This window comes from Zingiber officinale, chromosome 7A (assembly GCF_018446385.1).
Source record: "Zingiber officinale cultivar Zhangliang chromosome 7A, Zo_v1.1, whole genome shotgun sequence".
Lineage (NCBI taxonomy): Eukaryota > Viridiplantae > Streptophyta > Magnoliopsida > Zingiberales > Zingiberaceae > Zingiber > Zingiber officinale.
In genome coordinates this window covers 29,917,517-29,935,574 of record NC_055998.1, presented here as the reverse complement: position 1 = coordinate 29,935,574, position 18,058 = coordinate 29,917,517, and the positions used below count along the sequence as shown (strand labels likewise).

The 18,058-nt window shown below is 34.5% G+C and overlaps 2 protein-coding genes across 2 annotated transcripts; both read left to right on the top strand.

Annotated features, from left to right (window-relative positions):
- The first annotated feature begins 1,000 nt into the window (after positions 1-1,000).
- On the top strand, positions 1,001-1,558 carry LOC121999320 (dirigent protein 1-like). Its single transcript, XM_042554018.1, has one exon. The coding sequence runs from the start codon at positions 1,001-1,003 to the stop codon at positions 1,556-1,558; it is 558 nt and encodes a 185-aa protein (XP_042409952.1).
- Positions 1,559-9,052: 7,494 nt separating this feature from the next.
- LOC121999319 lies at positions 9,053-12,776 on the top strand. Its single transcript, XM_042554017.1, has 5 exons — positions 9,053-10,384; positions 10,607-11,421; positions 11,510-11,615; positions 11,693-12,254; positions 12,556-12,776. The coding sequence occupies exons 1-5, from the start codon at positions 9,053-9,055 to the stop codon at positions 12,774-12,776; spliced, it is 3,036 nt and encodes a 1,011-aa protein (XP_042409951.1).
- Positions 12,777-18,058: the final 5,282 nt, after the last annotated feature.

Here is an 18,058-nt window from a genome sequence, read left to right as displayed (position 1 = left end):
ATATGGCAAAAGGGAATTGTTACTTAGTTGAACCCTCCATGAACTCAACTGTAATCATCTAGAAATCAAAATTTTGAAACTGAAGTGAGTGTACTCTACTTAGTTTTATTTCAACAACCACATAACTCCAGTAATCATTATAATAAAATATACTCTCTTCTAATTAAGTTGGTTAAAATTACTTCAAAACTCCAATAATCATTGATAATAGTTGCTAATTTTATAATTGTAGTGATGATGAACAATAACTATTACAACACTGTTCGTTCTATTTTAATCAAGTTGAAATGATTTTAATTAAATAATTTTGATTAAATTAATAAAGATTATTTTAATAATAATAATATTTTTTATATAATATTTTTGATTAAATTAGAATAATTTTAACAGGGTATCACCTCCCTATAGTTACAACTTACAATCATAGCTACCGAGAAAAGTATATACAGAATAAAAAATATGTAAGAGGTTATTTTAATATTTTTTTTATAAAAAACATTCTTTTAATAAAAATAATAATAAATACTTTTTAATTTATTTAATTTTCTGAGTTGCCAATTGGCGGGATGAGTGAGTAAAAAGGCCAGAAGGTCCAAAGAAAGTTGATGTAAAATATAATTATCCAAATGTGTGTACCAATTCCGTTGACGTTTTTTTTCATGGGATGAATTGAGAAATCATAATAAAAAAAATTCATTCCATGCATTAACGCATAATATTGAACAGAGAGAATTTCGAGAGATAGCTAATAGTGAATAAATATGTTCATTAGACAATGTAAATTTTTTTTAAAAAATGATTAATAATAAAAAATAATAAAATTTATTTAAATAGAAATAATAATATAATAAAACATAGATAATATCATAGACGTTTTTAATATTTATTTGATAGGCATATGAGATTGAGACCGGACCGTCGTCCTTATCTTTTGAAAACTTCACATCCTATATAAAGAAAAATTGGCCACAACGCATAACAATTGACAACGCATCAATCCATGGCGTCCTCTCCCCTTCTTCCTCTTCTTCTTCCCATTTTGCTACTGCTTTCCGGCCCCGCGCCGTCGACGGCAAGCAGTAGCCATCAGTATCCGTACAACGAGAAGTTGACTCACCTCCACTTCTTCTTCCACGAGATCTACGGCGGCCCCAACGCAACCACCATCACAGTGGTCAACCCTCCCAACTCGAGCTACACCGCCCTCGGCAGTATCGGGGTCGGAGATAACTACCTCCGGGAGGGCGCGGAGCCGGGGTCGAAGCTGCTGGGGAGGGCGCACGAGCTGGCGGTGGCGGCGTCGTTGGGCACCCCGACGGCGTACCTGTCGATGTTCAACTTCATCTTCACTGCTGGAGAGTACAATGGGAGCAGCATTTCTATTTTCGGGAGGGCGGTGCTGACGGAGGTCATGGACAGGGCCATCATCGGCGGCAGCGGCAAGTTTCGGATGGCCCGCGGCTACACGATAAGCAAGTTGGTGAACAGGAAAGTGGAAGGTGACGTCATCTACCTCGTCGTCGAATACGACGCCTACATATATCACATGGACGACTGATACGCGCGCGGCGCGACGTTATAATAAAAGTTATAAATTTCGGCTTTTGTCAGTTAATTTATTAAAATATTAAATTTTAGATAAAATTAATTAATAAATTAAATGAATTTAATATATTGAAGGTAGTAATTTTTAAATATTAAAATATTAGAAAATTTTAATTTATTTTTAAAAAAATTATTACTATCAATATATTGGATCAAATTTATATTCGAGGAAATGAATATAATCAAGAGAACTAGCCAAACATATAGGATCTAGTTTCATGTCAATCCGAGATAGTTTGATTTATTAATCGCATTTTTTTTAACACGGATTAAATTTTTCAAATATATATATTCATATTCAAAAAATGATTGTTTTCAATATCTTGAGTCAAATTGATATTTGAGGGTATAGATATAATCAGGAGAAGTAAACGAACATATAGGAACTAGTTTCATATAAATCTGAGGTCATTTGATCTACCAACTGATTTTAGACAAAATTAGTTGATGTACTAAACATCAAATAGACACAAAATCGATTGACGTCAAATAGACATTTGAGAAGATGGAGAGATAACTGAATATATAAAAATTAGTTTAATGTCAATCCGAGATCATTTGATCCATCAATTAATTTTATTTAAAATCGACTTTGGAAAAAAAAATAAATCAATTTATTTAAAATTTTAATATTTTGACACAATGTGAAATTGATTCGATTTATTTAAAATATTAGTTGATTGATAAAGGTAAATTAAAAAATAAATATATAATTTAACAATTTTAAAACTATCTAAAAACTTATCTACATAATCCAAATACAAACGGTATAAACTTTCATATTATTTTTCTCCATTTTTACTTAATGGTCTCGAACTGAGAGAGAGAAAATAATTAATTAATTAATTAAGCATGTGTCATTGAGCTTCCGAGACCGAGTGAATATAATTTTTATTCCTCTCACCTCTTAATCATTAATTATAAGTCCATCTTCTAATTTTTTTTTTTCATATAATATCGATTATAAATTGATTTTATAATTTATCTTCTTCGCTTATGAAGAGACGGTCAAACTGTGAGAGTGTCGGGGGCATAATGATCTTTTATTATATAACTTTTAAATATCAAGGTTTCTTTTATAATCCTCAGATGCAAGTCAGAATGGATCTCAGTCGTCGAATTCAATTCAAGTTCATGAAACTACAAAGTTTGTTATCTCGTGTTTTAAGAAAATTTCTAACGTGAATTAGTTAAAAACACAAATATTTGAATGATTCTTTGGTACATTACTTGATCTATTGTATTGTTATCAGTTATCGTGTATTATATTGGACTATATATTCAAAGTCAACATGATCTTCTTTGACTAAAGAATTCAACAAAAATCAATTTTTTAAAATGAAATTTTAAACTAAAATGATGATATATAAGCCACTAATTGGTGAGAAATTGTCGTATTGTTTGTTTATTTTGGTAAATAAAAAAATGATTAGCACCTTAGGCAGTTAATTGAATAAATAAACTAATAAATTAAGTTCAATTTGAACAAATATCTCTGAATATTTAGAAACTTATATTTTAAAGGTACATTACCTCCAATAAACTATTATGTTCCTATTAAAATTTTCTTTAAAAAAATCAAGAGAAAAAAATCGTTTTTAACCTCTATTTGGAACGTTAGAAATATATATATTTTTATTTCTCATTTATTTTTTTTTATTGAAATATTTGATAAACTTTTACTATGTTTCTAGGATGCACACAAAAATGTAATAACGTTAAATAATTTAAATTTTTTAGATAAATTTGTTTAAATTTATTTTTAAATTATTAAAATGAATAAAAAAATATTAATATGGAAAAGGGTTTAGGATCCATGCAATACCAGGAAAAAAAGAAAGAAAGTAGATGTGACAATTTCTGACCCGATATAAGAATACGATTCGAATCGAAAATGAAAAAATTATGTTAGTGTCAAGTCTTAGCATTGGATTCGGATTGAGTTCGGGTCGACCTGATTGACACGATTGATAAATGGTCGAGTTCGTGTGAATCTGAAATGACCCGATTACAACCCGCAAACTCGTTTATAACTATTTTTGGATCAACTTCTAGTTGAGTTCGGGTTAAAATGAGCATATTTTTATAAAATAGGTTTTTTGGGGCTAGGTTCATGTTGAGTTCAGGTTAAGATGAACATGTTTTAATAAATGAGTCATTTCAGATTGGGTAGGGTTCAGATTGGATTCAGATTATTAGACATTTTAAGTTGGATTTGGGTCAAATATAGATAAACCGATCGAGTTCGGGTCGAACAATTTAACCCAAAATATTAATCAAGTCAGGTTTAGGTTTTGATGTGCCAACCCATTAACCCTCCAACCCGAATCCACCAATCCAAACCTGACCCGAATTGTTACTCAAGAAAAATGTAGATTAGCGACGGATAACTCTGTCGCTAATTGGTCACTAATTAAATATAGCGACCAATTATTACTATTATTATTAAATGGGTCGATGATGTCGTTTAGCGATAGAATTTAACCGTTCGTTGCTAATAGCGACGAAATTTAATATTTGTCACTAAACTTAGCGATTAAATTTTAATTATGTCACTAAACTTAGAGATGAAAGTTTAAATTTTGTCACAACTAAACAACAACCAAGCTTTATCCCACTAGATGAGATTGACTATATGGATCCTTTTATTCTATTGAGCTCTATCTCCTAGTATATCATCATCTATACTTAAATAAATTTTATTTTATTTTATTGTTGATAAATTTTATTATCATCTATACTTTTACATTCGTTAACGGTTCCGTCCTAGCTCTAGCCAAACTTAGCGATGGATATGTAAAATTCTGTCTCTAACTAGAGACAAAAAATTAAAATTTCATTGTTAACTAGAGATGGAAAATTAAAATTTCTTTGGTGGGTTTAAAGACGAAATTTTAAAATTTCGTCGCTAGTTAGCAATAGAATATTAAAATTCTATCTCTAATTAGTAACATAATATTAAAATTTCATATCTAATTAGTAACTAAATATTAAAATTCCGTCGTGAATCAAAGTAAAAATTCTAGCAAAGCCTCCCCATTTTGACATTTTCCCCTGTTACATATATATATATCAATCAACATCATCACAAATGATAGTTTTCACAACACATTCACATTACACATTCACAAACACACATTACACATTCACAAATAACATAAGACATTCACAAACATAACAATCACATTACACATTATAACACCACAATATAACAAACAATACAATCCACATAGCACATTCACAAAATGGATACTATCAAATCCAATCCAATCAGATATCAAATTCAATCCAATAAAAAAACAAAAATGAATATCCAAGATATTTTCAATTTTATTAATAAACATCTTAATGTAATATATACAAATATATTACCAAAAATAATAAAAACATCCTAGCAAAGACAATCAATCCTACTCCAAAACTAGCTAGTAGTTTCCAATCCCATAGAAAGTATAATACATTATTAGAATTATGACTAACAAATTGAATTTAAACTAAACAAGGTCAACAATATAATAAAAAATGCAACTAGACAATAGTTTTACAAGTTTAAAAAAAAAATACATGAATGCTAGTTTGGATATTTATATATAGTGATATATAGAATATTGATAGGAGATTATTGATGCAATCATCCTCGGGTCAAGCTTGACCAGTTTGACTAACCTTGAGTGGATTCGAGCTTGTGTTTTGAGTTTTGATTTTTGAACAATCTGTGAGAAGAGGTTGAGTAGGTCAAGGTTGACCAGATACTTGACAACATGTGAGAGAGAAGTCGAATAGGTTATGGAGGATTAGATACTTGATTATAAAGTCCTAACTGGAGGTTAGACAAGGAAAGCCTAACTACGGTTAGACAAAGAAAAGTTCAAGTAAGTCAAGGAGAATCACAAGTTGGCAAAAGGAAGTATTAACTGCGGTTAGGCAAAGAAAAGTCCAAGTGGGTCAAGCAGAACTTCAAGTTGGCAAGAAAAAGTTCTAACTAAGGTTAAACAAGAAGAAAATCTAAGTAAGTCAAAGAAGATCACACTTGGTGATCGAAAGTTCAATGGGAAGTTAGCACGAGATGGAAAGTCCAAGTGGGTCAAAGGTTGACCAGACACTTGGTGAAAAAGTTTCAACAGGTCATGATTGACTGGATATTAGATAAAGAAATCCTAAACTTGGGTTAAGCAAGTTATGGTTGGACAATCGATTGACCCTAAGCTAATCGATTAGGGCATTTGTCGCATGAGCACAGAGGGTGGTGCCAAAATCGATTGCAATTCTAATCGATTGGTTTAATCGATTAGGCATTGATGAATTAATTAGGAAGAATGCTCAATCGATTGAGAGCTTCACAGAGTGAATTCAAGAGAACAAGGGTTGAATCGATTGACCCAATCAATTCAGCCATTACCAATCGATTGGGTAGTGATTTGTCGCGAAGAGATAGAACCAATTAAGGCAATTGATTAACACTTCTTAATTAATTGGCCTAATCAATTAAGGTTTTTTGCAAGAGAACATAGAGTTGGGGAATTAATTTGCCAATCAATTGGCACAATCGATTGGCCAACGTCGCGAAGGAACAAAAGCTTAGGGAATCGATTGGGGCAATCGATTAGAAGCTTTTGAATCGATTAGGATGGCTCACCAATCGATTAAGAGTTAAAAAAGAGTCATTCTACATGTGTTCGAACGATTGGCTGACGTGATAATCGATTAGGAAAAAGCTTAATCGATTAGGGATGTCGAGTGAACCCTATAAAAGGGTTTTGCGAAGTTTTGAAGGCACGACTCACTACAATCATTCATGCCAGTTCTTGAGGGTTTGAAAGAGAAGTGTTACTGCATTTTGCAAGCATCAAGAATCTATTTCAAGCAAGAAAAGAGCAAGCAAAGCAATGTTCATTGTTATAATCATTTTTTGATTTCTTGTATAACCTAGCGCTATGTGAAAAATGACTTTTTACTTCGCCACAATTTACTTCGTCAATTTAAATATACGAAGTAAAAGTGTATTTTCAACTTCGCTGCAAAAATCGACGAAGTATATACAAATATAGACTTCACAGATTTAAAAACACGGGCTTCGCTTTAAACTGAAATAAGCTATTACTTCGGAAATTTGTTAAATACCGAAGTAGTAACGTCGTGAATACATTTTTTAGTGTTTACTCCGAAGTAATAGTACAAAGAGTTAACTTTTATTTTTATAAAGAGTCTCTGACCACTTTTATTTCCCCCCACTTCCTTTCGTTTTCTTGGGTTAGGGCTTCCGATGCTCCTCTTGGGTTAGGGCTTTCCCCTTCATTTCAGTCCTCTCCGTTCCCCCTCATTAGGGCTTCCGATTTGGAGTCTTAGGCAACAGAGACGAAGGTTTGCAGCAGTCAGCCAAAAATAAGGTTTGGCAACTTGAACTTTCTTACGCAGGGTTTAGGTTGCAAGTGTTTGAGATATACCGTATGTTTTCTTTCCTTCGATTTCTTTTTCTTATTCTTCTTCTTTTTCTCCTCCTTTATTTTGCAAAATCATGTTTTAGACGGTCTCCAATTTGTTGTAGGTTTGGTGCTATTCTTCCAACAAAGACAAGTGTTTGGAAATTTTTTTTGCTTTTTTTTTTCAGTCTCTATGTTTACGAGGTCATTACCTAAAAATACGCATGCTTTCAAGTTAGAGTAAGACATGTGTTGTACTCTTACTCCTTCAAGTTGTCCCTCAAAATCTCAGTTCCACATGTATTAATTTTTCTTAAAAAAGAAATACCTGCCTCCTAATGCAAGCAACCATAGCACCAGTTGAATTTAAATATCAACTATAGAAGATGGATTGTTTTCCCATGAGATAGCAAAAACTAATGTAACTAATGTGTGTTTTTGTTTCCTTGTTAAGACAATTTGCTAAGCAACCATCAACATTCATATACAAATCAATATTGCTAGAACACTCACCTTTATAATTTCTATTTTGTCCTTGCTCTCTCGGTGACCACTACACTCCTATTCAAATCTTGATGATGAATTCCTCCTTTCTTTATATAAATATATGTAATAGTTTCAGCTTATCTTTTAAAATGTGATCAGATACTTTATCTTTGTCCTCTTGAAATGGATTGAAATAAAACAGAGATGCATCCAATTTCTATCTAATGCCTTGTGTTGTATACTCGATCCACACTAGGTATAATTTGATAAAGAGTGATTACATCTCTCTATTATTTGCTACTCTCTTTGGCATAAGATAGCTTAGCATTTTCTCCACTAGGTAGATGATGATAATAACTTTTAAATACAACATTCACTAATAGTTCAAGTAAATTCTCACCATCCTAACATAATTTGTCTTTGTGCTACCTGTTTCATCCACTATGAAGATCCCAAATACAGCATTTCAGAATCAGACAATCTCAACTATGCTATCACTTATTGAGATTAAATGTGTAACTGCTTCATCCAGCACAAATACAACATTTTAATTTAACAATTTCTAACTATGATACCACTTAAGATAAATAATTTAATAAAATTCAAAGTAAATCTTTGGCTAAAAAAAATATGAGAGTAAAAATACAAAACTAAATAAAATTACTATTCACACTTTCTATAGTTACATCTCAAACCTTTCCTAACTCCTCAGGATGACAAAAAAAAGTTCTAATAAAAAAACTTATATAAGCTCTCTGAAAATGTATCACACAACTTGTATAAATGCAACCCAGCATATCTCCTACATTCTGAAATGCTCCATCCATGAACAGTTTATAACCACCATAAATTTCAAGAAATTTGGTTACAATTGGATTAAACGAACTCAAAACTGCTTCCATCACAAATTTCAACAGTCACAACAGCATGATTATGAAAAACTAACTTTAAAATCTTAGAGGGGTTTTCTTTTACTACTATTAGGCTGAATGGTCTCCGACACTGGATTGCTGACAACCCAATAGATTCAATCTATTTAAGAGCATTCATATGTCAAATGATTGAGTGTGCATGTTCGAAAAAAGATAAGTGTTTAGAAATTCAACTGGTGCCATGCTTTCGTTCTTTATATATCCACATATTGTACAAAATATGCATTATTTTTCTTCATGATGAGTAGAAAATATTGACAACTGTTGGAATGAGTATAAAATACGGAACTGTGCTCGATATGAATTTGACTACCTTTTTGCAATCTTACTCTAACTTTTGCTTAACATATATGTAGTATCTTCAGGTTTTGATCAAAGAACACATTGAGCTAGCGGTAAATAATTTTAGCATGATAATTCCGAAGAAGTTTCTTGGGATTCTGTTGTACTATAATGGATAAATCCTGGATTTACTTAGATAGGAGGTCCAAAGAGTATGCGGAGGGTGTGGAACAATTCATTAGAAGTTGTTTGCAGAATCCACATATCGACCCTAATTTAATTCATTGTCCTTGTTGCAAATGTATGAATCTTAAAAAGGGAGCGGTTATGTGGATTCGGGAGCATCTTTACTTCAATGGTTTTAGTAAAAATTATTTGAATTGGATTTGGCATGGCGAGGCTGTGGAGAAGGATAGATTAAATTCGAGTGTCAACCAAGAGCCAACTGATAATTGTCATGATGATTTTGAAACTGTTAATTTGTGTGAGGCAGCATATGATAACCATACAGAAAATCCAGAAGCATTTATGAAGTTTTTGGAGGAAGCAGAGAAGCCACTGTATAAGGGATGCAAACGTTACACAAAGTTGTGTGCACTTGTAAAACTATACAATACCAAAGCAAGGCATGGGATGAGTGATGCTCTATTTTCAGATCTACTAGCAGATTTTGGGGACATGCTGCCAGATAACCACAATCTGCCATCGTCAATTTATGAAGCAAAGAAGACGTTGAGTTGTTTGGCTTTGAGTCATGAAAAGATTCATGCTTGTTCCAATGATTGCATCCTTTATAGGAAACAATATAAAGACTGCGTAAGCTGCCCGAAATGTGGCTTATCAAGATGGAAGCTAACCAAGAAAAATGTTGAGAAGAAAGGTGTTCCTGCCAAAGTGGTTTGGTATTTCCCTCCCATACCAAGATTTAAGCGCATGTTTAAATATTTAGAAACTTCTAGAAATTTAACATGGCATGCAGATAGCACAAGAGTTGTTGGTCAGTTACGTCATCCAGTTGATTCACCGTCATGGAAATTGGTGGATCATATGTGGCCCGACTTTGGAAGTGAGGCAAGAAATATTCGCCTGGCACTTGCAGCCGATGGAATTAATCCTCACAGCAATCTTAGTACTCGCTACAGCTGCTGGCCAATCATGCTGGCCACATATAATTTGCCTCCAGACATGTGCATGAAAAGGAAATTCATCATGCTAACGATGCTCATTTCAGGGCCGAAACAGCCTGGAAACGATATCGGCATCTACCTTGAGGTTCTTGTTGATGATTTGCAGCTGTTGTGGGAAGGAGTTGATGGAGTTTATGATGCTTATCGAAGGGAGGTTTTCACTCTTAAAGCAGTTCTTTTATGGACCATCAACGACTTTCCTGCATATGGTAACCTTAGTGGATATACTACACATGGTTATTACGCATGCCCAATATGTGGTGAGGATACTTATGCAAAGCACTTACAAAATGGGAAGAAAATGTCATTTGCTGGGCATAGACGATTCCTACCACGATTTCATCCATATCGGAGGCAAATAAAGGAGTTTAATGGCATGGAGGAACTTGGTGAAGCAGGTAGGCCATTATCTGGAATTAAGTTGTTTGACAAGCTTTCAGACATAACATGTGAGTTTGGAAAGAAAACAAGTGTGAAGGGGAAAATAAGGAAAAAAGCAAAGGAGAATATTGTGGAAGACATTGAAGAAGAAAAGTATGTTGGAGCTACAAATTTCAGTAAATGTTGGAAGAAGAAGTCAATTTTTTTCAATCTTCCATACTGGAAATACCTACATGTTAGGCATTGTCTCGATGTTATGCACATTGAGAAAAACGTTTTCGAGTCTTTAATTAATACTTTGATGAACATCAAGGGAAAAACCAAGGACAATGTGGCAGCTAGGTTGGACATGGTTCAGATGGGAATTAGGCCTCAATTGACTCCTAAAATTGGTGAGAAAAGAACATATCTACCTCCTGCAGCATGCTCATTCACAAAAAATGAGAGATTACAAGTATGTAGGTCATTAATGGATATAAAAGTTCTGGAAGGTTTCTCATCAAACATGAAGAATCTTGTCTGCATGGATGAGATGAAGCTGAGTAGCTTGAAATCACATGATTCTCATGTTATAATGCAGCACTTCCTGCCAATAGTCATACGTAATTCTCTGCCAAAATATGTTAGATATGCTTTCATAAGATTATGCTTCTTCTTCAAAGATATTTGTTGCAAGATTATCGATGTAGCCAAGTTAGATAAGCTGCAATCTGACTTGATCGTTACACTCTGCTTATTGGAGCAGTATTTCCCCCCTTCTTTTTTCGATATCATGCTCCACTTAATAGTTCATCTTGTTCGTGAAGTCCAATTATGTGGACCAGTCTACTTCAGATGGATGTACCCATTTGAAAGATGCATGAAGGTGTTGAAAAGTTACGTAGGCAGTCGAAAATATCCGGAAGGTTGCATTGTTCGGAGATATGCAGCAGAAGAAGCAGTTGAATTTTGTTCAGAATATCTCAATGACCTTGATCCTGTTGGGGCCCCTAAATCACTACGTGACCCAAACGCAAGCATTCTTGGATTCTCAGCAAGAAATTCATCAATCATCGTCCAACAAATTGATCTCCAACAAGCACACTTGACTGTTCTAGAAAATACAGAAGAAATATCTCCATACATTATGTAAGTGTACTGCATAACTAATAATTATATGTACTTGGCAGTCCATATTTATTCATGAAAATAAAACTTTAGAACTTTACTTCTTCAGCGAACACAAATCCTTCTTGAAGACAATGTTTCCCAAGAAACAGAAAGATGCAAGGTGGATACAAGATGCTCATAATAAGAGGTTCATTGACTGGTTTCGTGCAAAGGTGATGTAGAAGATGCTAACATACAATATTGGTTAATCATTATTTTGATCACACTAATTAATATGAATGCATGTCAGGTGGCTGCTGAAATCGATAGTTGCAATGGTGGAATGACATCGTCATTGGGTTGGCTGGCCCATGGACCACGTGTGCAAGTCTTAAAGTGTGATAGCTATGTCATAAATGGCAATTTATACCAAACAAAAGAGCGGGATGATGAGAAAGTTTGTCAAAACAGTGGTGTTTCTCTACTTGCCAACACGATGCTTGTTTGTAGTGCCAAAGATAAGAATCCCGTGTTAGAGAATCTGACTTTTTATGGAGTTATTGAAGAGATATGGGAACTAGACTATCATCAATTTCAAGTTCCTCTTTTCAAGTGCGCATGGGTATCAAATGACAAAGGAATACAATACAATGATGAATGTGGCTTCACCTTAGTTAATCTGAACAAACAAGGCCACCTGAAGGATGAATTTGTGCTTGCAAGTCAAGTTAGACAAGTATTTTATGTTGCTGACCCACTGAACAAAGGGTGGTCAATAGTGCTTCCAGTTCCAAATAGATGTTACGAGGGAGAAGAGGATCTTTGGACCAGAATTCCCGAAGCTCAACCAATTGATAATGTTGATATTCATTGTACTCCTACACGTGAAGGATACTTTAGATCTTCTAAAGAGGGTTTCTTTGTAACAAACAAGAAAAAATGATGTTTTCCACTTTTATGTCATCTGCATTAATATTTATTATTTTTACTAGTATTATTTTTACTTGTTCGTATGTGTTAATGTTATTATTTGTATCACGTCTTCTTTTATTATATTGTCACTGCAGACTTTATATACCATTATCTCATCATTTATTTTCCTATATGCAGGGGAAAGAAAAATGCGTCCTAAAAAATAGCAAAAAATAGTAAAATATGATGAGCCACGTGTAGTTGAGGACACCGAACTACACCAAGATGTTGATGGGTTAGCCGCTGTAGAGCTACGAGGAGAGACTGAAATAGAAGAACCTTCTATTACTGGGCAGAAGAAGACTCGGGGGCCTACATCAATGTGCAGACTTATTGCTGCTGCAAGATGGGGAAAAAAGTCAACGATTGAATATGATGACATGGGACGACCTGTGTACAATGAAAATGGGAAGGCACTATAATCTTTCATAGGCTCTGTTGTTAGATCCATGGTGCCAATTAACAAAAAGTCATGGCCCACTGTTCCAGAGAACATGAAACAGAAAGTGTGGGAAGAAATATCGGTGAGTATAATCCAATAATACACTTCCTTATGAGATTGCTTATGTTTTTTTTTTCATTGTGATTTTTTCAATATACAAACTGATAGCAATTACTGCGGTGTGTTACAGAATGTCTTCGACTTAGCACCTCAAAGCGAGGCGGCAGTGATGAGTTCAGTAGGCCAGAAATGGAGAGACTTCAAAAACAAACTCAACAGTAGGTTTGTCTGGCCATATAGAGATAATTCTGAAAAACTGAGGTCACCACCGGAGCAGTATCAGATCCTATCTGCAATTTAGAAAGCGTTTGTTGATGAGAGGCTACATCCATCTTGGGAGGTACTTGATGATATTATCATGTTATATTTAAATTATTATATGCACCAAGATTTAAAACATTTAGGGCATTTAATTAACAAAATGAAGTTCTGTACAGCAGGAATATATATAATAAGTTCATGTACAGCAGGAATATATATAATAAGTTCATCATACTCCATCCTATTGTTTTTAAATTCTAGCAATTCTTCTATAAATTTACTTTTTTTTACGTGATATAGGTCACTCATGAAAAACAAAAGGAACGGACGAGCCATTGCAAGTATCATCACAAAATGTCTCGCAAGGGTTACATTGGCTTGGAGACTGAATTGGTAATCCATGGAACATTATATTATCCTTTTCATGTAGTACGTCATGTTTTAAATGATCGTTTTTTGGAATTGTAGAGGCAGAGAAAAATATTCAGGGAGGATGAGGAAGTCGATAGGTCATTACGTTGGCGTAAGGCCTGCGAGGACAAATCCGGAAACATCACAAATACAGAGACTGCTGAAGTTGCTGAAAAAATTGTATTATTTTAGTTTTATTTCAAGTTCATTCATAATAAGTGAAAAAAGTGTCTTCATTGGATATTTAATGTTACCTCCATATTTTTAGGATGATTTGTTGGACAAGAAAAAGGGGGGAGAGTTCATATCTTCTGGAAGCAATGACGTATTAACTACTGCATTAGGGAGCCAAGAACATTATGGAAGGGTTAGAGGTGTAGGGGGATTTGTGAAGCCCCAAGTCTACTTCAAAACTCCAAGGAAGAAGAGGGAGTTGGTGTCAAAGGCTTTGGCTGAAAACTTCAAAGAGCAAGCGGAGGAAACAAAGAGTTTGAAAGCTGAAGTTGAAAAACTCAAGGCTCTTCTTGCTTGATTTATTCCAGAAACAAGTGATCGAGTTTCTGAACGTGTAGTATCTAACAAGTCATCGCACATGGCAGTTCAAAGATTGGAAGATGATGTGGAAGTTTTTGAATGCGGCAGTTCATTCAATGAGGTTTTATATTATATTTGGTACATTAAATTTGTTTCCTAGCTTTAGATATTAAAACATAATATCTTATTGTTCAGGGGAAAAAAATGTCATTTGGCTGTGAAGAATAAGGGGAATGTGGTGGCATATGGCATGATAGTATCTGACGGAGGCCCAAATGTTATGCTGCACAATGCTCCACTTGGGGAAGGCAACTTAAAGGTGTCTGTTGATGTTGTTTTACAGGAGGAAGCGGAGCTTCCAATTCCACTTAAGTCGGGACCAACAGTAATGGTAGATGCTGTTGGAACTGTGGTTGGCTGGCCAAAAGAGTTGGTGACATTTCCGACGACAAAGGTATTTTTAGTTCACTTTTCTGTTGCTATAGTTATATATTTTGCTACAATTATTTAAAATTACAGAAAAAGGAGAAACCTGCACCACCATTTGCTATTTTGGAGGTTCCTGATGAGAAAAATAAATTCAAGGAAGTTGAAAGTGCTCTACCAATGCCATGCAAGTTTTTGTATTCTTATGTTGTTAGACTGATGACTGAGGAGGAGACCATTCCTATCGAATTTGATGAAGCCATGTTTGGACGTAATGTGAGTACATCGTTGTTGAGAGAGGATGTCATGCGCTGTATGGAAATGAGAGAGATAGGGTCCAGGCAAATTTTGGTTTACATGGGGTAAGTTATGCCTTATATACAATTCTTCCCTTTGCATGAGTTCATGTCTTAAGTAACCATATTTTTTATTACTTGAATGCAGTTACTTGTACAAGTACTTGAAGGAAACAAACAGGGCTGAGTATGTGTCATTTGTGGATCCCAACAAAATACCAGCCGCTCAAGATGGCAGTACCTCTTCACAACACATTGCTAATCAGTTGAAAGCATCAAACGGAGACAACATATGCCTTATCCCATACAACACTGGGTATATTTTTAATCCCTGCTCAATTCCTAATACATAGTAGCTTAGCTATATATTGACAATCGTGCAGGTACCACTGGATCTTGACCATTATAAACGAGGACAAAGATACAATTTATTTGTTGGACTCAATGAGTAATAGGAACCGAGATAACGCTTGGAAAACTACAGTGTGCAAGTATGTTTTAGATTATGTAGATTGTGAATAGATTGATTAGCAAATATGAAATGAAATAAGTTCTATTTTTACAATGTAGTGGAGTGAGGACGTACCTTTGTATGAGGGGTAATCCAAAACGACCTACTTTCAAACAGTTGACGGTATGTCTTATTGAAAACATGCATTTCTGGTTATTATTTTTATTTGGTTTTTAACTTTGCATTAACTTTGATTCATTAGGGTAATCTAAAACAACAAGGTTGTGTTGAATGTGGATATTGTGTCATGCGGTACATGAAAGAGATTGTTGAATGTGAGGATCTACAGTTGGAGAGGAAGGTGTGTGAATTTCTTCCATTTTGAATAGGAATGCACATACTGAATCAAATCGATATAGTGTTGCACATTGAATCAAATCGTTCACGCCCTACTACTGCTTTCTTCTCATGCTTTGATATGCCTTCTTTCCTTCTTTTTTTCCTCGCCCTTAGATGACACCATGTTTATGGTTTTATACAAAACTGTGTTATGCATAGTTCTATTAGTAGCTGGGGGAAATTAGTAACTGATTTGGGGCTAACATGCGTACTTTCCTATGGGAAGAGGGGAAAGGTGAATAGGGGTACGTTTTTTTGAGTTATTTGTCTATACAAAGTGTGTATGTGCTTAGTAATGGGGTGTGTGTGTGTGTGCTTAGTAATATTGTGTGTGTGTGTGTTGGGGGGGGGGGGGTTGAGTATTCTGCAAAATCCATTCCAAATTGGGCTTCTGTAGCCACTGAGCTTACTTCAAGCATCCAAGTTGCTGGGCTATACTTCTCTTTGATTTTTAGGATTCCAGAAATTGCCTATAAAACATAATAGATTTTTTGCAAAAGTTAGCTACAGATATGTTAAGCAACCTGAGCTTCACACAAGCTGAGCTTACTTTAGGCAGATTTTTTTAGGATTCCAAAAATTATCTTTTGTGATAGATAATGCTTACTTCAGTTAGCTTACTTCAAGTATTGCTGGTCTCCAATTAGCTTACTTCAAGTGTTGCTGGACTTCACACAACCTGATCTTACTTCAGGCAGATTTTTTTTAAAATATTCTTTTGTGATAGACAATGCCTCAACTTTTAGTCCAGTAAAATAATGAGCATGTAAGGCCCAAATTTATTTAGGCTTCTGTGACCCACATGTTATAATTCGAACAAAATTGTTACTATAAGAGTGCATATAAAAATACATATTTATTTGTCTTATTATGCTTTTGTTAATTTAATTCATGATTTTTTTGTCAACTTACTGTGTTTTGATTTAAAGTTTTCAGTTACAAAACATAACATGATGGTTCTTTCTAAATTGCAGTTTGCAGGTTGTGTGAGGAACCAGTACTATACGCAGACACAATATGATGAAGTGAGAATTGAATGGAGTGAATTTGTGTACTCGTTCTTGGAGTGAATTGCCGGTTGTGTGAATGAACTAGTACATGTTTTTGATTTTTTATGGCTTATTTTGACCATATTTGGTTTTTTATGGCTCGTTCAAAATGTTGTGAACTAGTACTGAAGTTACCTTTTGCGTATAAACATATTTAGGGAGAATTGAATGGAGTTACCTTTTGTTTTGTATATGGAGTGAATTGCAGATTTATGAAGTTACCTTTTGTGATGCTCAAAATTACTGAAGTCTAAAAATAATGAAGTAAAAAGAGAAAAAATACTTCACTTTATTCATAAAATCCAAAGTAAAATCTACTTATAACTTCGAAGCAATACAATTTGTTGCTGTAAAATAGTATCAACTACTTCGGTTATTACCAAAAATTCCGAAGTAGTATCTATCTATTACTTTGATCCAGAACGAAGCTAAATGTAATTTAATCGATAATTACTTCAGGAATTAACGATATATGTCGAAGTAAAAGTAATCCATTACTTCATTTTTAACCGAAGTTAAAGTAGGTATATTACTTCACAACAAATACTAAACGATGAAGTCGAAAAGGATTAATTACTTCAGTGTTTTTAAAAACCGACGAAGTTAAATGCACTTTTTACTTCGTAATATGTCCGAACCCGACACCCAATACGACTTCATTTTTCTGGGCCTACGACTTCGGAGTTTATCCGAAGTAAAATGAATCTTTTTACTTCACGCGTGTCTACTTCGGTAAAAATAGGTCTTTTACTTCAGGTAATCAACGAAGTAAAAAGTCATTTTTCACATAGTGTATAGTTTGCATTTCTTGTTGTATTCATTGTATTTGAGCTTATATGAGGGTTCTCCAACTCCGAAAATGAGGTATTTATAGTGCATATTTGAGTGAAGAGAGTGGACCCTTGAGTTAGTCACCTCAAGGAGGTGAACCGTCAAGAAGGTGAACCTTACTTCCCTGAGGCTTCTCTGCCTCTGGGAAGCAAGGTTCATTGTGTCGGTTGTTTGCTCACCCTCCATATGAGACATTGAAGATGAGGTATCAATCAACACCGTCCATCATCATGTGACACAAATCGTCATGTATCTTGTCGTTGTCCATACTGCATATATCTTAGCATCATCAATGTCCATCTCCACCAAGTGTCCATGAGCCGCCTATGGCTCTACATCATCTCTGTCGAACCTCTTCCTTTGCCTGTGAGCCTAGGATCATCCGATGCCTCATCTCCAAGCCTCTCAGAGTCACTTTTAGCAAGTGACAAACTATTAATAGATTTGACATGTCTTTACTGTGAGTCATTTGCTACGTACTAGATAAACCTTTCTAGTGGGTTTGGTTTATTCACCCTCTTGGGCTTTTTGGCAAAACCCTAGC

What these genes read in the sequence shown, in the direction of transcription:
- LOC121999320 (XM_042554018.1), top strand. Translation starts at nt 1,001, where the DNA reads ATGGCGTCCTCTCCCCTTCTTCCTCTTCTTCTTCCCATTTTGCTACTG.
- LOC121999319 (XM_042554017.1), top strand. Translation starts at nt 9,053, where the DNA reads ATGTGGATTCGGGAGCATCTTTACTTCAATGGTTTTAGTAAAAATTAT. An exon ending in TTGACTGGTTTCGTGCAAAG is followed by an intron (nt 11,616 to 11,692) that starts GTGATGTAGAAG and finishes AATGCATGTCAG; the next exon opens with GTGGCTGCTGAAATCGATAG. An exon ending in TGATAATGTTGATATTCATT is followed by an intron (nt 12,255 to 12,555) that starts GTACTCCTACAC and finishes AGCCACGTGTAG; the next exon opens with TTGAGGACACCGAACTACAC.